At 43.6% G+C, this 18,684-nt stretch overlaps 1 protein-coding gene across 13 annotated transcripts in view; it reads right to left on the reverse strand.

The window, feature by feature from the left end:
* The window catches only part of TRIM9 (tripartite motif containing 9), a 117,847-nt gene that overhangs the window by 44,066 nt on the left and 55,097 nt on the right, over nt 1-18,684 (reverse strand). For all 13 annotated transcript variants that reach the window (XM_027553735.1, XM_027553733.1, XM_027553731.1 and 10 more), the window contains exons 2-3: nt 12,287-12,382; nt 9,714-9,836 (exon numbers count right to left, since the gene is read on the reverse strand). In XM_027553735.1, the coding sequence (XP_027409536.1) occupies nt 9,714-9,836; nt 12,287-12,382 (219 nt within the window). The remainder of the gene's footprint in view (nt 1-9,713; nt 9,837-12,286; nt 12,383-18,684) is intronic.

Here is an 18,684-nt window from a genome sequence, read left to right on the forward strand (position 1 = left end):
AGTACTGGAGTTTCAGCCTCAGAATCAGTCTTTCCAATGAACGTCCAGGACTGGTCTCCTTTAGGATGGACTGGGTGGATCTCCTTGTAGTCCAAGGGAATCTCAGGAGTCTTCTCCAACACCACACTTCAAAAGCATCAATTCTTCGGCATTCAGCTTTCTTCATAGTCCAACTCTCACATCCACACATGACCACTGGAAAAACCATAACTTTGACTAGATGGACCTTTGTTGGCAAAGTAATGTCTCTGCTTTTGAATATGCTGCCTAGGTTGGTTATAACTTTCCTTCCAAGAGGTAAGCATCTTTTAATTTCATGGCTGCAGTCACCATCTGCAGTGATTTTGGAGCCCAGAAAAATAAAGTCAGCCACTGTTTCCACTGTTTCCCCACCTATTTGCCATGAAGTGATGGGATCAGATGCCATGATCTTAGTTTTTTGAATGTTGAGCTTTAAGCCAACTTTTTCACTCTCTTTCACTTTCATCAAGAGGCTTTTTAGCTCTTCTTCACTTTCTGCCATAAGGGTGGTGTCATCTGCATATCTGAGGTTATTGATATTTCTCCCAGCAATCTTGATTCCAGCTTGTGCTTCTTCCAGCCCAGCGTTTCTCATGATGTATTCTGTATATAAGTTAAATAAGCAGGGTGACAATATACAGCCTTGACGTACTCCTTTTCCTATTTGGAACCAGGCTGTTTTTCCACGTCCAGTTCGAACTGTTGCTTCCTGACCTGCATATAGGTTTGTCAAGAGGCAGGTCAGGTGGTCTGGTATTCCCATCTCTTTCAGAATTTTCCACAATTTATTGTGATCCACACAGTCAAAAGCTTTGGCATAGTCAATAAAGCAGAAATAGCAACTAGGAAACAGTCCTCCAGTCTTCATGTGTATTAAGGCCTAAACCAGCTCTTAGAGGACAGTTAATTAATGTGTGGTCCATGGTTTCAGAGAGGGCCTTCAATATTTTATCAGCAGTCACCATCTGTTTTGGATGGCAATCCTATTGATCACTTGAAGAGTTTTATTTTGTTAAGTGGCAAATTTATGAAGGTCATTTTTGGGGGGTCAGGATATGATACTGTACCTATTTGGAAAAGGAGAATTTGAGAACAGACTGTATGTCTCTTTGAATGCTTAGACTTTATAGTAGCAGAGAGTAACCCATGACAGCTTATATAGTACAAATGTGATCTACAACTGTATTTTCCACTGCATCTTGAACAGGTCAGTCTCCCACCACTCAGCTCAGGTGATACAAAGAGCAGCTAGAACTGGGATTAATTAAGGGGGATTTCATTATTTTATCCAAATTTCATCTGTCCATCTTACATGTGGCTCTTTAAAATTTTTTCTTCAAATCTTCTTTTTAATAAATACTTTTCTCATAGTATTTTCTCTCATCATGGGGTCTGGAGAGAGATCACTGATGAATTTTTAGTCTAAGTAAATACTAACATTCTCTTAATATTTCAGGACATTCTTTCTTAATATATATTCCCATCACTGTTTAAAACAATTTCCTCTAAGTATAATGCAATTCTCTTTTTGTTTTTCTAAGATATAAGTACTTTCAAGAAACAAACTTGAATTTATTCTACACAGGTCCCTTTGGTCAGTGGGGATAGTTTTCTCTGTGTTCCACAAGGTCCTGTTGCAAGATGACTAACTGATACTTGCAATTGACTCACTGGTGATTTTTGGTGAAGTACTTTGACCAATAGACTCATCTAGTAAAATAAATAATTCTCTTGATTTTCCCCTAGAGTAAAATATTATCTCCTATATTATCATTACGTTCATTGAAACTTAGGGACACTTAAATTAATGAAGAGCATTTTAAATTTCTTACATGCCACCATTCTCCCACATGGCTTATGGAAATATGCAAAGATTTCTTCCATTTTCTTGATAACCATCTTCTGTAGTAGTATTATTAATTTAACCACCTCAGCGACTAGTCATTTCAAAGACAAATCTGATGCTTTGAGTTTTAATCCATAAAAGGATCATTAGGCCTATTAAGCAAATAAAACACATGCCTGTTTTTTGTAAGGCTTGAGATTTTAACAGTAAAACTGTGAACTTTCTGTCTCAGAAGTGTGAATGACAAGAACCTCATCAATAAGCATTGAGTGGAATATCCGAAGTATGCTCTTAGTGCATAGAATACTGTATCCTTGTACAGAGAAGTTAATGAAGGAAGAAATGCAAGCCATTTGGAGAGAGAAGCATCCTGATGTGGCCCCACCCACATAGAAGAACATTTATCATTTACCGCGTCCCACAATACAAGTGTTGCATCCAGTATGGTGGTATTTTGTAGGATGTGAGAAATGGTGGATTAGTCCATCATCTGTGAAGTATGCTTTAAGTGCCTTCTGGAGCTAAGTGTATCTTTCATATATGGACTCAGGCAAAGTACATTCCAGAAGTTCTGTGACTGCCCTTCACTGTCATTACCAGAGTGAGTCGAGGGTGTTCAAAGGCATGTCCCTGAACTGTGGTGAGCTCCAGGTGTATGCGGAGGCATCCTGGTGATTCCACGGGCAACTTGGGCACTCTGTTTCTTACAGGCCCTCTATGGCTTTTGCTTCTACATGGGGGAAGCAGAGGACCATGGAATTTGCCAAATGAATTCCCAATTAATGATAGGCTTATCATCAATAATAACTGTGGTTAAATTATTAGAGTTGGCCCCCAAAAAACTTCTGCTGAGGGCAGTCAAAAATTTTAAGTGTTCAAGTATGCCTGAATTTTTTCAAAGTCTTCACTGTAAAGAACTAATGGAACATCTTGCCAGTAGTTTTATTGTAATTGAGTGGACTTTTTAGTTTGTTGCTTTTCTTTCTAGTAATGATTATAACAGTCAAATCCTACCTAATTATTTTTAAATTCTTTGTGAGCTTGGGCAGATCTTTCCTTCCCTTCTACCCCTCTTCCTCCCGCCTCCCTCCCGTTTTCCTTTCCTTCCTTCTTCCTTCTCTCTTTCCCTCTAAACCTGATCAAAGGATTATTTACCTATTATGAAGCATTGACAAAACGGCTAAAGTAAGCTGATAATGCTGCTAAATCGCTTCAGTCGTGTCCGACTCTGTGTGACCCCACAGACGGCAGCCCACCAGGCTTCCTGTCCCTGGGATTCTCCAGGCAAGAACACCGGAGTGGGTTGCCATTTCCTTCTCCAATGCATGAAAGTGAAAAGTGAAAGTGAAGTCGCTCAGTCATGTCCGACTCTTAGCGACCCCATGGACTGCAGCCTACTGGGCTCCTCCGTCCATGGGATTTTCTAGGCAAAAGCTGATAATATCCCTAGTGTAAATCTGTACTCTTAATAATATGCCCATACGATTAATTCTTTTTTTTTTTTTTGCTAACATAATGGGAACAAACAGCCAATACATGGTAAATAATAACGAAGATAATAATGACAATCATGATAATGAGTCTAACAAAACCCAATTGGATTCAAAATCAAGCATTCTATAGACAATTACAATTGGGACATGAAGGCCCTCTATAAAAGTAGAAGCTCTAATAAGCAGTCAGTTTTATCATTTTTATCATTATCCCTCAGCATTCTCACTGAGTAATGTCACTGGTATGTTAACTTACCAACCACACATGGAAATTAAAGATTAGATTTTTTTCAGAATGTATTTGACTAACTATAACTATTTTTTTTTTCTTTAAGAGGATCTAGACTTGCAAGGGGACCAAGAAGACATCCATCACTTAGTACTATTCAACACACAAATTCATTCTAAAATATTGGAGAAAGAACACTTGTAAGATGATTGTGGAGTTATTTCAAATCTGAATGTTACATAAATAAAAATAATTCTCAGATATTTCTTTGGGCTTATCAAAAGAAAAATGACATTTGTAAAGTTCCTGAAAAGAGCACAGATCCCATTAATGGCACTTTTAAAATGTTGACACAAATTCCCTGTGAGGATCACAGACAATGAGGATATTTTAAAGCCTTATTTAGCCAAGGAAGACCTGGGAAGGATGTTGACACAACACACACACTTCAGACATGAAACCTAGGGGCCCAGCTGCCTCTGCTGATAGAGGGAATATTGTCCATGGCATTAAATGTGATTTAGTAATAGTTTTTGAAAGCTCAAAAAGCATTTTTTCCCTCCAGTAGCTTTCTGACATTTGATTAGTTTATCATATCCTGAAATTTTAGGTATTTGGCTTCCAGTGTTTTTTCAAACCACAGAATAGTATTACTGTAATTTAGACAGTGTTCCTAATATAAGGTCACATCTGTATATGCCTCAAAGTCTTGTTTTTAGCTTTTAAAAATAGCTAACTTAGTGCACTATTTTGTGTGGTAATGAATTATACTCAAGTCACCATTCCTAGGTTCAGAGATAATTAATCACACTAGGTTAATTCTGCAATAGGAACTCTGGTATTATGGAAAATACCAGGAGCACTTACTTCCTCCGTGTTCTGAGTAAGACTATATTTCCAGTCTTCCAGTGACTGCTGTTCAGTTTCTAAGTCGTGTCCAACTCTTTGTGACCCCATGGACTGCAGCACATCAGGCTTCTCTGTCCTTCACTATCTCCCGGAATTTGTTCACACTTATGTCCACTGAGCCAATGATGCCATACAACCATCTCATCCTCCGTTGCCCCTTTCTCCTCCTGCCCTCAGTCTTTCCCATCATCGGGGTCTTTTCTGGGAAAGATATCCAGTGATAACAACAACAATAAAGCTCACATTCTGAGTACTGTGCTTTAAGGGCTTTACAATACCCTAGGTGGTGCTGACCACGTCTAGTCCTATTTTCCACACAGGTGGAAGAAATGGAGCTGTAGACGTGTCCATGGTTAGAGACCCAGCAAGTGATACAGTGTTCACATCCCGTTCTCTTATGACCCAGAATCTGGGCTCCTCACCACACGGCTCCATCTTGCCTCAGAACCAGAACTGCTCCATCTGCTCAAGCAATCGGTTCTTTCAGAGAGGAGCCTGAGTGGATTATAAAGACTGTCTTTATGCACATGGCTTTCCAGCTCCCCTAGCCTTTTGGATGGTTCAAGAAGAGAAAGTTGCCAGAAAAACACACACACAACTCTCCTCTTTGTCAGCAAAAAGCAGGCCCCCAGAGAACTCTGCCAAAGGGAAGCGGAAGACCATAAGATTATCCCCTCCGGACTGTGAGTGATGGGCTAGCCAACAAAGACAAAAAGAAGTACTGTGCCTGGCAAGTGATGTCTATAAAAGGCCAGTCTTTTCTCACAAATCTGAGTAGCAACTGAAGTGACAAGAAAGGAAAGAGGCAGGAGGAGAAAAGCAGAGGGAGGGAGATGTGGAGGCTGGCATCAGCAGTCACGGTGACGGCCGCACTGCCTGTTTTTAGAAGCAGTGACAGATACAATCAGCTGAAAACAGCAGAGAAACAAATCACAGAAGGCAGAAGACAGAACAGCTTTGCTGCTGTGGGAGACAACCAGCCACCTGTCTCTGGTTTCTGTCGCCCTTTGGGATCTAGGGCAGGGAACTCCACCCTAGGCAGGGTGGAATGAGGGCAGGCAGCTGCCTCTGCTCAGAGGTCCCTGACCATGCAGGCCACCAGCACTGATGGACCGACACTGGCCACGGGGTCCCCGCAATGCGTTACAGCTGTCCCTGAATCATCTCCACCTGCATCCATGGCACAGCCTAGGCTGGTGGCTTTCATGCCCCTCTGTACTTTTTGATTAGGGTAAATGGTGTTTCCTCAGTCCTGGCTCCCCGCATCTATCCAGATTGTTGCCCTTACATCTCTCCTGTAGAGAAAACCAGGAGTCACCACTATAGTCCCCCTGTGACTTAACACAAACTGTTAACCGTGTTCTGTTTAAAGATGTCAGGGAAGCATCTGCCGTGATTCACAAAAGAGATGCCCTTTAACGAAAAAGTTAAAACTTTATGGCTACACATTAAAACGGCTGGTCCACTATCAGAGGGGAAATCCCAGCTGTCTGGCTCATTACCCGTAGACAGCTGTGAGTTTAGATACTGTCTGTGGTTCAAATGACATTTTAAGTTCCACTATAACAATAAAGGTTCTGGGTTTCTGAAAGGTGCTAAAATGAAGGGCTGTAGTGATCATCTTTTTAGTAATGTCAGAGCAGGTGATGGAAACAGAAAACACCCATCGGTCCCTATGACTAACTGCATAGAGCAAGACTAGGGTGCACAGTGCTGACCACCCTCTTCTTCCCTCATAGCCTGGCCACTTCCCTCAGGCAAGAATGCACACCACCATCAACACATGTCTCCCAAAGTTTGGGCTCCTCCAATGCCTGCTTTTCCATGATGCTCTCTGTGACCCCTTCAGCTGGAAGTAACTTTGCCCTTCTCACAGCTCTAATGACATGGGCAACCTTCTCCTGGAAACTTGCTCTCTGTCTGTGCTGGAGTCATTTGTGGGTGTGACTGATCTCATCCACAGGACTGTTGCTGCTGCTGCTGCTAAGTCACTTCAGTCGTGTCTGACTCTGTGCGACCCCATAGACAGCAGCCCACCAGGCTCCCCCGTCCCTGGGATTCTCCAGGCAAGAACACTGGAGTGGGTTGCCATTTCCTTCTCCAAAGCATGAAAGTGAAAAGTGAAAGTGAAGTCGCTCAGTCGTGTCTGACTTAGTGACCCCATGGACTGTAGCCCACCAGGCTCCTCTGTCCATGGGATTTTCCAGGCAAGAGTACTGGAGTGGGGTGCCATCGCCTTCTCCCATCCACAGGACTGGAAGCCCCTAATTCTGAGTCACCTTCGTGTCCTTCTTCCCCTGCCCCAGAGCCCAGCACTCGGCTCCTAGCAGGTGTGCATTAGGTAGGTGCTGGCTGACTGGGGACAGGATTAGGCATGTCCCCACATGCCTTCTCTCTGCACTGTACTACCCTACAGCTGTAGGGTGCCATGGTCCAGAATCTGGACTCTGAAGCCAGGTTAACAGGACAGGAATTCTGGATCCCAGGATCAGTTCTCAATCAAGGAAACCAGTACCATGGTTTCCTCATCTCTAGAATGTTAATAGCAGTAATAATGACCTCCCAGAGTGGTGAGGAACAGAGGAGTCGATCCCTATAACACAACTAGTATATTGCTGCTGCAAAGGAAGTATCCCCAAATGTTAGCTCTTACTGCTATGAAAGCCAGGGCTTGGTCACCAAGCATGCTCATTCTGTGTTGCTACCTGGTTAACTACAGAATCACAGTCCACAGTACTTCTAGATTTTAATTTGGATAAAAAATGGTGACTTCAGAAGAACTTTTCATTCAAGCCTCATCTGACTATCTTAGATGAATAGGCTTATGGCTTTAAATCCATCTCCCAGGTTGTTACAGCCAAATGTACAAGGTTAACATCCACATAGCACAGCCTTCAGGAAACGTTTTTTCCTGAAGTATCTTTAATACTGCCTTACTTATCTCTCTCACATTTTAGGAATGACTATGTATGTTACCATGAAACACATCCCATGGTCCTTTATAGAATTCAAAAGAAAATAACTTGATCATAGACACTAAGGGACAGGAGCCTGGAAATTGATAAGCTAGAGAAAATCATTCAAGCAAAACTTGGCCTCATTGAGTACTTTATGAGACAAGTACCACACACGTCATTGGAAGGGGCGGGGAGGCTCCTGAGGAAAGCCCAGTGCTCCCTCCATTATCTGAAGTTCAGCGTGAAGCCTTCATGGGGCTGGGGTTGGTGTGATAACCCTTGGGGGCTTGTGTTCATTCTAAGACAAACCTGAGAAGGTCTTCCAGTTAGATTCACCATCAGGAAACAGCGACTGCCTCCCTGGAAGGAGCAGTAAGATCCCTAGCTTTGGTTCACTGTTCAAGCCCACGAACTAAGGCTCTCTCAATGTTCACTCCCTGTGTACTTTTCTTTCCTAGCTTCTGGTTCAGATTCCAACTTCAAGACATGCAATTTTCCTTAACAAAGAATCTGCTGAGCCTCTCCATGATGCAACCGCTCTGTTTTGTCACATCAGGAACGCTCAAAGGGACATGGCCCGGATATAGCACCAGAGAGGTCAGGTCAGCCAACAAGGCCCCAATACAGCACGAACAAGGTCAAGCCGACCAATGACACAGCACGAACAAGGTCAAGCCGACCAATGATACAGCACCAACAAGGTCAGGCTGGCCAACATGGCCCCGTACAGCACCAGCGAGGTCAGGCTGCCAAATTCACTGTAGGGCCCAGCTCTCATGAGTCCATTCTAGCTTGGACCCCATGGTCACAGCTCAGCCTCCTGTCTGCCTCCATGACACAGGTAAATTTAGAGTGCCAGGTAGGTAAGTCACAAAGGCAGTGGAGAAAGGTTTCTATTCCAGCCACATTGCCCTGGTTTTGGGGAAGGGAAGAAGCCTGTATGTGGATCCAAATGTGTATTGGGGAACTGCGGGTGAGGAGCAGCAGAGGAGGGAACCTAAAGAAGTAAACTAGTGTTGGGGTTTCCCTTGCCTTTGGATAGAACTGTTAAGCTTCCCTGGGGAAATGCTTCTCTTTTCATGCTGCCTGGCTCCCCATCTTCACAGTGGAGTTCTCTGGGTCCTGAGTCTTGGAGCATGGTGGGCACAGGTTAAGGACTAGGGGACTCCACTGCTCAGGACTCAACATTGCCATTTGCTGCACGTCTTGCTGAGCTCTCATGCCCCAGATAGCAACTGGTTTCTTGCCTTATTTCTAGTAACCGTGAACTGGGCACTGGCTCGGTCACCAAGCTTTAGCCCCAAATCTTGTAATGTCTGTTCTCTTAGTTTTTCATTTTGAAACTCTCCCTTGGTTCTCCTACTGGAATCCCACACTTTTAGAATGGAACCTCCTCTTTTTCTCCAGGGACTAAAGCCTGCTCCAAGCCTGCTGGGGATATCTGCTACTTCCTGGGCTGCTCACCAGCCACCAGCTCCTCCAAGGCTGTGTCTACTCTAAGCTGTACAGTATTGAAGCTCCCTGACACTGGTTGCCTGACCCCCGCAGAGAACCTAAGGTCAGACCTCACTTCTGCCTCCACCCCAACCACAGGCCAGCATGGCACACTACCCACCCTCCACCCACTGGCAGCCACCCTGAAGCTTGCTGGGCATGCATGTGCTCCTTCTGGCTACTTCTTGCTTCCTTCTGCTGGATGCTGCCCATCTATGTCTATCCAGCCTGCTCTTACATGTTGTTGCCCTGCTCCAAGGGGGCAATAGATGGGGAAGCAGATGTCTCCGGGAGGACCAGTCCTCCTGCCAATAGGACCCCAGACCTGTGATCAATTGATTCACTGTGTGATGACCAAAGTCTGTACAGCTGTTCAGTTACATAGTTTGCTTCACAAGTGAAGACAATCTTGTTTGTTTTCTGAAAAGTACAGATTCCATTTCCCAATTGAAAAAATTGCCTCTGCATCATCATTCTGGTCATTCTGTTTAAAATTTCAACCCCCATTTACTTACTTATCTTGCCTTCTGTTTATTCCTTCTAGTAGAATATAAGCCCCATGAAAGCAGGGATTTGGATTTGTTTATTATGTTTGTACCCAGGGCAATTTCTGGCCTATAAAAGCCACTCAATGAGTATCAGTGATGTAAAGAAAGGAGTGAGTGCCGAGTGAAGGGGCCTGCCTGCTCCTCATTGGCCACCCCAGGCTGTGGGCATTCACCCGGAAGCCTGGTGCCCCGCCCCCCACAGGGTGCAGCGCTCACCTTCAGCTTATGCTCGTGCTCCTTGTTGACGCGGGCAAGCAGCTGGGCTTTCCTCCTGTTGAGGGCGTCAATGAGGGCATCACACTGCGCCACCAGGCAGGCCTCGAACTCCACGCTGTTCTCCTGTGTGAGCGAGCACAGTGTTCAGCGGCGAAGTGACCGGGCGCCTCGGGCTGCCAGAGACAGCAGAGCCCCAGTCCACTTGTGGGGGGAAGGCCCCGCTGAAGGGAAGGAAGAGGAGCCCTGCCCACAGTGCACACATGCATTTTATAAATAACAAAATAAATTTTATTCTGCAGTGATAGTGTTTCACTTTAGATTCAAAGAGGTAAATGTTACTTAATACATGTGTTTTTAGCAAGAGGAAATCATCTCTGCAATTTGAATTATATCAAGTAAAATAAAGTTTTAGTTTGTAGAGTTGAACATGAATTGCTTTGAGGGCTGGCATATGGCCAGCTGTGCATGGTGGAAGGTGGCATTCAGAAAGGCTGGTTGCCGGAGGGAGTCGGGTATTGTTGAGGCATGAGAGCGAAAGAATCACTGAATTTAGAGGCAGAAAGAAGAAAGCAGATGGCAATGGTCTTCAATATTAAACAATAATACAATGACAACAGAAGTTTAGACGAATAGTCATGGGCAAAACACTTGCTCCTTTCATTAAAAAAAGCAAGAAATAAGTGCAGGTAGACAGTGAAGAATCACCGGTATATGTAACAGGCATCAGCCTGCTGTGAAAGTCAGCTTGTGGGAGAACAGTAACCATGCTCTAAATGGATCATAACTTTCCCACGATGTTTAAACTGAATGCTGGATCTAAATTTTTTTTACATGCGTGTGCAGTTGCTCAATCGTGTCCAACAGAGTGACCCTTTGGACTGAAGCCTGCCAGACTCCTCTGTTCATAGGATTTTTCAGGCAAGAATACTGGAGTGGGTTTCCATTTTCCTCTTCCAGGGGATCTTCTGGACCAAGGTATTGAACCTGATCTCCCGTGTCTCCTGTACTGCAGGCAGGTTCTTTATCCACTGAGCCATGCTACAGACATTTTTAAAAGCAATTCTCTCATTAAATTATAAGCATTCATTAGAGGTAATCCTTTCAATAAGTTATATATGTAGCTTTGATTCTCCAACCATAATCTGGAAAACAATTGTAATTTACAGCCAATGAGAGCTAAATACTTGTTACATGTACAGTAATAGCATTGAAAAAATAGTACTCAACTGAGTAAGCTGTAAAATTTGGGGGATTAGAAATGAAGGAACAGCTTAGCCTATCAAATTTAAATTAATTCTCAGTCATCCAGAACTGTGTCTCCTAATGTAAGGATCAGTAGTTAGGTATTAGGTCGCTGTTTCAAATGCAAGGTCTTTGTATAAGGCATGCATTTACAACTGCTTGAGCAATCACTTCTACAAATATTAAGTTTTGGCTTTCATAGTAATTTGCTTTTGAGTTCTCACAGAAGACTCCTGAAAATCATCACTGCAGAGCTCTCTAACCAAGCAGGTTATTATTGGTAGGGAGGGGGAAGCTGTTTCAGTAAAGGCTCTGATAGAGTAAAAGAAAGCTCTGCTCTAATGAAGAGGTGACGTGCAGGGGTGAGCCTGGGGCTGCACACTTTATGCCAGGAGCAAAGAAGGGACCAATTGATAAACTTTGTTGTTTTGGAAAGCAGAAGGAAATATACAACTGTTAGGTTGTTAACAGGGGCTTGCATGTCAACAAAGGGCAAAAAAAATCAGTGTGAGGTGCTCTAGAAGGCTGGCTTACATTTAAAAAGCCATTTCTGCCTTGACATAGGTTAGATATTAACTCAGAAAGTCAAGCTACTGGAGGCCAGCGCTCGGGTTATTTCTGTGAGGCAAACCTGAAAATGTAAGAACATTAAACAGGGCAGAAGGTCATTATTTTAGCATTTCATGCAATTTAATGGTTTCTCCCCTTCAGCTCTAGTAGGAGTTCACAGGGTCTCAAATGCCAAGTGATTTGTTGGTTACTGTGTCCACATAAAGCAATCTGAAATTATAGTTACCATGGAATCATGGTTGAAAAATATTTAAGTATCTGGGTAGAGGAGAAGCATTATTATGGGATAGGAAGGAAGGAAAGAAAGACATAAAAAAGAGAAAATGTGACCTGTTTGTTACTATTAGATAAGATATAATTTTTGCAAGGTGCTTTGGGAACATATAGATTCAGAAAACTCAACAATAATGACTGAATCCACAAAGAAATAGACATCTTTCTGAATGCATGGCAGCAAAGAATTAGGAGCTCAGTGTGGAAGATGGGAACCTCTTGGAAACTGGGGTTATGTCCTTGGCTTGTTGGGGAAATGTAACCGTCTTGAGAAGGGGTATATTTGAAGTTGGTCTGTATGTGTGTTTGCATATATTAGAACAGAAAGAGCAGAAAAAAAAATATGTAGGAAATTTCCTAGGAAACATAAAAATAAAAGATAAGACAAGTAAACACCCACCTCCCCCCCACCCCCCGCCGCCACATCCCAGGTACACAGTTACATCTTAGCACATGGCTTTGCTTTCTGCCTTGGTTGCTGCCAATACCTGGATCTGCTGGACCATGTTGCGCAGCTGTACCAGGAACTCCTTGGCTTCTTTGGCCCTGTCTGACAGCCCGTTCAGCGCCTGGGAGAGCTGGCTCTGCAGAGACAAAGAAGGAAACCATAGAGTTCTCATTGCAGGAGGCAGCCATACAGGGTGGTTTTCATCCAAGAGCCCTCGCCCTTTCAGATTCCTCTTGTCTCAGCTGGGCCACTGAGCCAACACCTGTAACCTGAAGATTCTGGAAATAGCAGCATCCCTACTCCTTCTAGAGGCCCTTGAGGAGTGTTTCCTCTGAGGCAGTGAAAACTTCTGGCTGCTATAGTCAAAGGCCCTTACCAGCTGGTATCTTCCTAGAAGCCCCTCATCTTATTAATTACTTAATTAATTCAATAATGGTTTATTTAACTTTAAATTTAAAAAAATAGTGATTCAGGTGATCTGATACTTATCAACACTATTTAGCCCAAAGTGCTACTGGGATAAAAGCAGAAAAAATGAAGAGTTAACAGGTTGAGGGAAGGAAGGGTGAGAGCACCTGTGATGCCCGGGGTCACTTATATGTAATGGTGAATTCAAAGGGCAGGATGAGGCTCCTTCTCATCAACCTTCTCCCAAGCACATCTTCCTTCTCCCAAGCACAGCCCACCCCAGCTCCTCTCCACACTAGCCTCCTAAAGCAAGGTATACTTTCTTCTTCCTTTCCACACCGCACAGGGGACCCACAGCTGCTTGATGAGATCTAAGTGGAAGCTGGCTGGAGGCTGGAGGGCTGAGAAAGCTTCTGCTTTTCTGCTAACATGGGACCAGTGAGGCTGGTGCAGCCTCTTCTCTTTTCCTCCCAACTTTATGGCAGATGCTTTGGAACTCTCAAGAAGCGAAGATCAACATGGGAAGGGAGGATGGTGAAAGGAGACAGTGCCAGGTTCCATCGGCGTCTTTTAGCATCTGAACCAACACTTGAAGTGTCCTACCACAGGCCTCTTGTTATGTGGGGGACAAGTTACCTCCTACAGTTTAATCCTTATACAGGAGCTCACCATTACTTGCAGTCATTACCACTGTACTTGATACAAAATCCTTCCCCTAGCAGCTGGGGCAACATCCCTCCTGGAAATTGCAAACTCCTTTCCCCACATCACCTTCTTTGAAAACTAATGCCTTTTCTCCTCCTTGCTAACACGATGCGTTATCCACTCATCTTTTTAGTAAAAGGGTGGAATCTTAAAATTGTATTTCTTGGTCATGTCGTGGTTTTTTGCTTATATGTGCATGACTAAATAGGAAGTCAGTCATTGAATCTCTTTAAAAATGTGCATGCTGCATGCCACTGTGGGGTGGGAGAGCACAGGCTTCAGAAGGGTTCAGATACTGTCCTTCCCTAAGCATGACCTTGAGAAAGTGACCTCTGTCAGAGTTACTCCAATGGAAAAAGTGGGAAAAATAATGTTTAGTGGTTGGATTATCGTGAGGGCTGATTACATTCATCAATGTGACGGCTCCTGCTAACAAAGAATCATGGTAAGGGAAACCACTCCAAACTCATAAATGGTGCCAGTGACTGGCTGTTCATATCTCACACATAGCTCTACCTCATCCATAAATAAGAATACTATGGTTTTTGGTGCTGTGAGCATTGCATGAGGTACTGTATATAAGCCCAGAACCCTGCTGGGACATGGTGCATGCTTAATAAATGTTGGCTGTTATTAACTCTTATTCATTTGTTCCTTCCTGCCCATAACCCTCTGTGGACTGACTAGGGTGGGATTTGCAGGGCAGATTCCTGGAACAGGATCTGTTGGAGGATACCCTTCATTGCTTGTACTTTGATTGAGGTACTCAGACTCCAGGAGTCTAAACCAAGACAGCCTAGGAAGAAAAGGAACAAAGTGAGCTTACAGTTGCTGAAAGGGCTACTCAGTAATTGAATATTAGGTCCCAGCTGCACAATGTGCCGTGCTGTGCTTAGTCAGGTCTGACTCTTTGCAACCCCATGGACTGTAGCCCACCAGACTCCTCTGTCCATGGGGATTCTCCAAGCAAGAATACTGGACTGGGTTGCCATGCCCTCCTCCAGGGGATCTTGCCAACCCAGGGATTGAACCCAGATCTCCTGCACTGCAAGCTGATTCTTTTATCATCTGAGCCACAAAGGAAGCCCACGAATACTGGAGTGGTTATCCCTTCTCCAGGGGATTTTCCTGACCCAAGAATCGAACTGGGGTCTCCTGCACTGCAGATCGGAGAAGGCAATGGCAACCCACTCCAGTACTCTTGCCTGGAAAATCCCATGGATGGAGGGGCCTGGTGGGCTGCAGTCCATGGGGTCGCTAAGAGTCGGACACGACTGAGAGACTTCACTTTCACTTTTCACTTTCATGCATTGGAGAAAGAAATGGCAACCCACTCCAGTGTTCTTGCCTGGAGAATCCCAGGGACGGGGGAGCCTGGTGGGCTGCTGTCTATGGGGTCGCACAGAGTCAGACACGACTGAAGCGACTTCGCAGCAGCAGCAGCACTGCAGATGGATTCTTTACCAGTAGAGCTACCAGGGAAGCCCCAGCTACACTATAACTTGGGGTAAAAATTTTCTTCCCAAGAACTTTTTCAAGAGCCCAAGGGACGAAAGAGTCTCATTTGGAACAGAGGGCAATAGAATGACAATCATGTTCTAAAGGAGACATAATGTTATTGTGACTTTAGAATTCACTTTCCCTCTTTTCCTGAATGAGTCAGTTTGCTGGGCTACCACAGTTTTCTTCTCCCTTTATTGTAACCTATGCCTTAGTTATCACATTTGGAGGTTTAAGTAGAGAAGTCAAATTCATTCAACTACACAAAATTAGAGCCACCTGGTTTCTTATAGTCCAGCCTTGGAATTCAAGGCATCTGTATAATATAAGTTAGACCTGATGCCCAATAAGAATTGTTGATCAGGTGCTGGTACATATGTAGAAAAAAATGATACTATAGTAGACAAAGAGTGCTGGCCTCACCTACTCCCTGGGTTTTACATAGCAAAGCAGTATGTAAACTGCAAAACTCAATTTATTTTCAGATTTCCTCCCTTTGTGTCTATATTCAGGCCTTCTTCCTGGCTAATGATTGTTCTGGTATTTGATCTGCAGTATAAGATAAATATCTAGAAACTTTTCTCTTAAGCTTTGCCACCTTGTAGAAATGGAGCAGCAGACAATAAAAAATCCTGGAAACTATTTCTCACTAGAAAATGCTCTTCTAAGGATTTATATGTGTATTGCTTTTATAGGACAGTCTTTTGATCATGTTTATAAGCCACATCTGATGTAAAAGAACATTATTATTTATTTGTTTCTCAGTAGCATTCAAATTCCTACTCTATGCTAACAGAGATGTTCTGTACTCAGGACCACAGAGCAGTCCTGTAAATTTATACCAGAACACAGAAGATGCAAATATTTAGTGTGTGTTTTTGGCTGTATATGTAGCCATCAGTTATGCCTAAGCAATAACATTCTGGTGTCTTGGATATTTGTTTTCTGATATACTGAAAAGGTATCATGATCAGAAAGTGAATGGGAGTGGGAAAATGATTTAGGCAAAGAAGCACTGACAGATTTCCAGTCCAGAGCTCTGAGCATGCTTGGAATAACCAAGATCGCCCAGAAAGATGGCAAGTTGTTCCGAGCTTGGAGGAGAGAAACAAAGAACTCCACCCCTTCCCTCCTTCTCTCCTGCTTTCCCCTTCCAACTTCTCCTCTGACTGGCTAGCCTAGCCTCCCAAAGGAGTAGATGTTAAAAGAGATTGGAGCTCAACCTGGGAGCCCCTGTGGAGCACGTCTCAGAACCACAATCACTTAGGCTCAGGAAACAGGTAATGAATTCAGTGCATGTGCCCAGCTGCCAAGCTTTCCCAGACAGAAAACCACGTCTTCTTTCCTTTTCCTGCCGTGAACATTATTCATGTCATTTCCCCCCTCAGTTTATTAATACTATGAATACTGGATGGAGACAAATTAGAACAAATGAAAGGAAACTTCCTAGCTGTCTAGGATCTGAAACTACAGGCACGAGATGGGTCACAAAGAGTCAATCAAGAATCATACAAAATAGGTGAGGTGGCAGACACACAAAGGCAGCTTGGTGGCCCCCAAAACAACCTTGCTCCTTCCCTGGGCAGCTCCGACACAGCGCACCCTGCTGCAGACTGTGGCCTAGCCTCCTGCTTCCTGGGTACCAAGGTCAACACAAAACACAAAAATGAGGATCAATGCAATGCTATTCTGAAGGAAAGTACTCCCTCCCAGAAAATAACAATTCTTCTTGAAGAATACTGATTTTTGAGTCTTACTACATTATTGATATTATATAATTAAAAAGTAAAAACAAGAAACTCAAATGTTGTCAACATATAGGTCATTTCTTAAATACCAGGGATCTTGATGAGTGCTTTTAACAGATGTCCTATTCAACTCCAATCACTCCCCTGCCAGTTTGCAGAGGCTCAGAGGTCTGGATACTCCTGAGTTAGGGTTTTGCCACTCACATATGGAAGAGCCAGAACCCCATGGTTGGAGACTGGCTGGGACCCTCTCGCCTTGATTTGAGAACAATCCCGAAAGGTCATCCCAGCTCCAGAACTCCCTGCAGGAATTGGCTGAGGCCCTGCAGGTCAACTCCTCCCTCTGCTCAGTTCTGGTCATCTCACTTCCTTGTAGATGGATCTATGGAGACCACTGAGCAACTAGCCATCGCTATTCAACTCTCCGAATCTGTGTCCAAGGCATCCCATCTGATAAACAATTTTCTAGCCTTCAGTTTCTTCATCTGCAATATGTGGTTAATAGCAGTATCTGTATCATAGGATGGGGGAGATTGGTGAGACTTATGTACTATATAAAGTTCTATACAACACATGGCATATTGTAAGCATTTAATAAGTAAGTTTTTACAATGAGAATTATGTTAAAATACACATACATAAGTCATTAAAATACTTAGTCATGTCACATGTCCCAGTTTGGGGTTTGGTCAATTACAGTTATCCAGACAGCCGGGAATATTGTAGCATCCATAATTGTTTGTTCCCTGCCCATCCTTGCCATAGGCCTTGGAGGACCTCCTGTAGATGGAGCATGTGTCCTGCATGTGTCCCTGCCATGTCACCCTTGGCCATGTGATTTACTTTAACCTGAAGAGGCCTTGTGAATTTCTGCCAGCTTTTTTCCTCTTCCTCTTTGTCACACAGACCCAGGGGTACACTGATGAACTGGCCCTCATAAAACAAAAACAAAAGAATTTTGATTGGTAGTGTCTGCCAATTCCCATGGTTCATATACCATGTGTTGATTTTAGGTCACCAACATGGCATCACTGAACATAGCTGGGGAGAGATGTGCATCATCAACTCTTTAGAGCTCGGGCTGTTATGAGCCAGGTCAGAATGCCACAGGGCACATCCCATATGGTGGCTGGGGGCCTTAGAAAGAAGATATGTAGAATGGAACTTGAGACTATTTCCCATGATATAATATGAGCAAGAAATCAATCTTTGGTTTATAAGCCACTGAGATTTGGGGACTTGTTTGTTATTGCAGCAAAACTAACTAATACAGATAGCAATGATAATTTTCCATTCATGATTTTAATTTAATCAACCTCCCATTTTACCATGGACCAGTCACAGTGATTCATGCCAGGAAAATGATGATAAAGGAGACAATATCCCTCCTTCAAGGAACTGTCACTGCATTGCAAATACCACCATTCTGATCTTAATAATATCACATTTAAAGGTTCTCTCCCATAGGCTTTCTAATGAAGCAGAGGAAGACTAGAATATTCTAACGACTAACAACAGAAATGTAGCCTTTTCACTTATAAGGGAAAATGAAAAGCGTCTGCTTTCCTAGCAAGACTCAGCCAGTTCTGGCCGGAGTTTGAATTTCAGAGATAATCTACACGGCCTCTATCCACCAAACTTCAAATATTTCTCCATCTTAGACAGAAAACTCTCAAAATGGAGATGCAAATCAACATGGCAGGTTTTTTTCAGCAATGAAATAGAGGAGCCATTTCTTGCCTCAGAGCAGAGCAAAATAAACTGTTGCCTCACCCCAATGTTCATAGTTTCTTGGTGGAAATTGATTTGCCACATCTCTATGGTTTTTGCTTAGAGTGCTGGAAGCTGTGAAAGAATTCATGCAGCGACTGCTGTGACTGAAGGCTTGAAACTTTAATCAAGTGGCAGGCACACAGGCTGGAAGGTCAACACCACTCTGCTCATGGCTGAGCACGCCTTTCTGTGGATACTCTAACCCGCCACAGGCGTGTTGTCAGGCAGTTACTAGGTATTTACACCCGAGGATCAAAAATACGCCTTCCTTGGACTAAGTCTTTGTGCAAATATTGGATTTTAC

The sequence above is a fragment of the Bos indicus x Bos taurus genome, chromosome 10 (assembly GCF_003369695.1).
Source record: "Bos indicus x Bos taurus breed Angus x Brahman F1 hybrid chromosome 10, Bos_hybrid_MaternalHap_v2.0, whole genome shotgun sequence".
Taxonomy (NCBI): domain Eukaryota; kingdom Metazoa; phylum Chordata; class Mammalia; order Artiodactyla; family Bovidae; genus Bos; species Bos indicus x Bos taurus.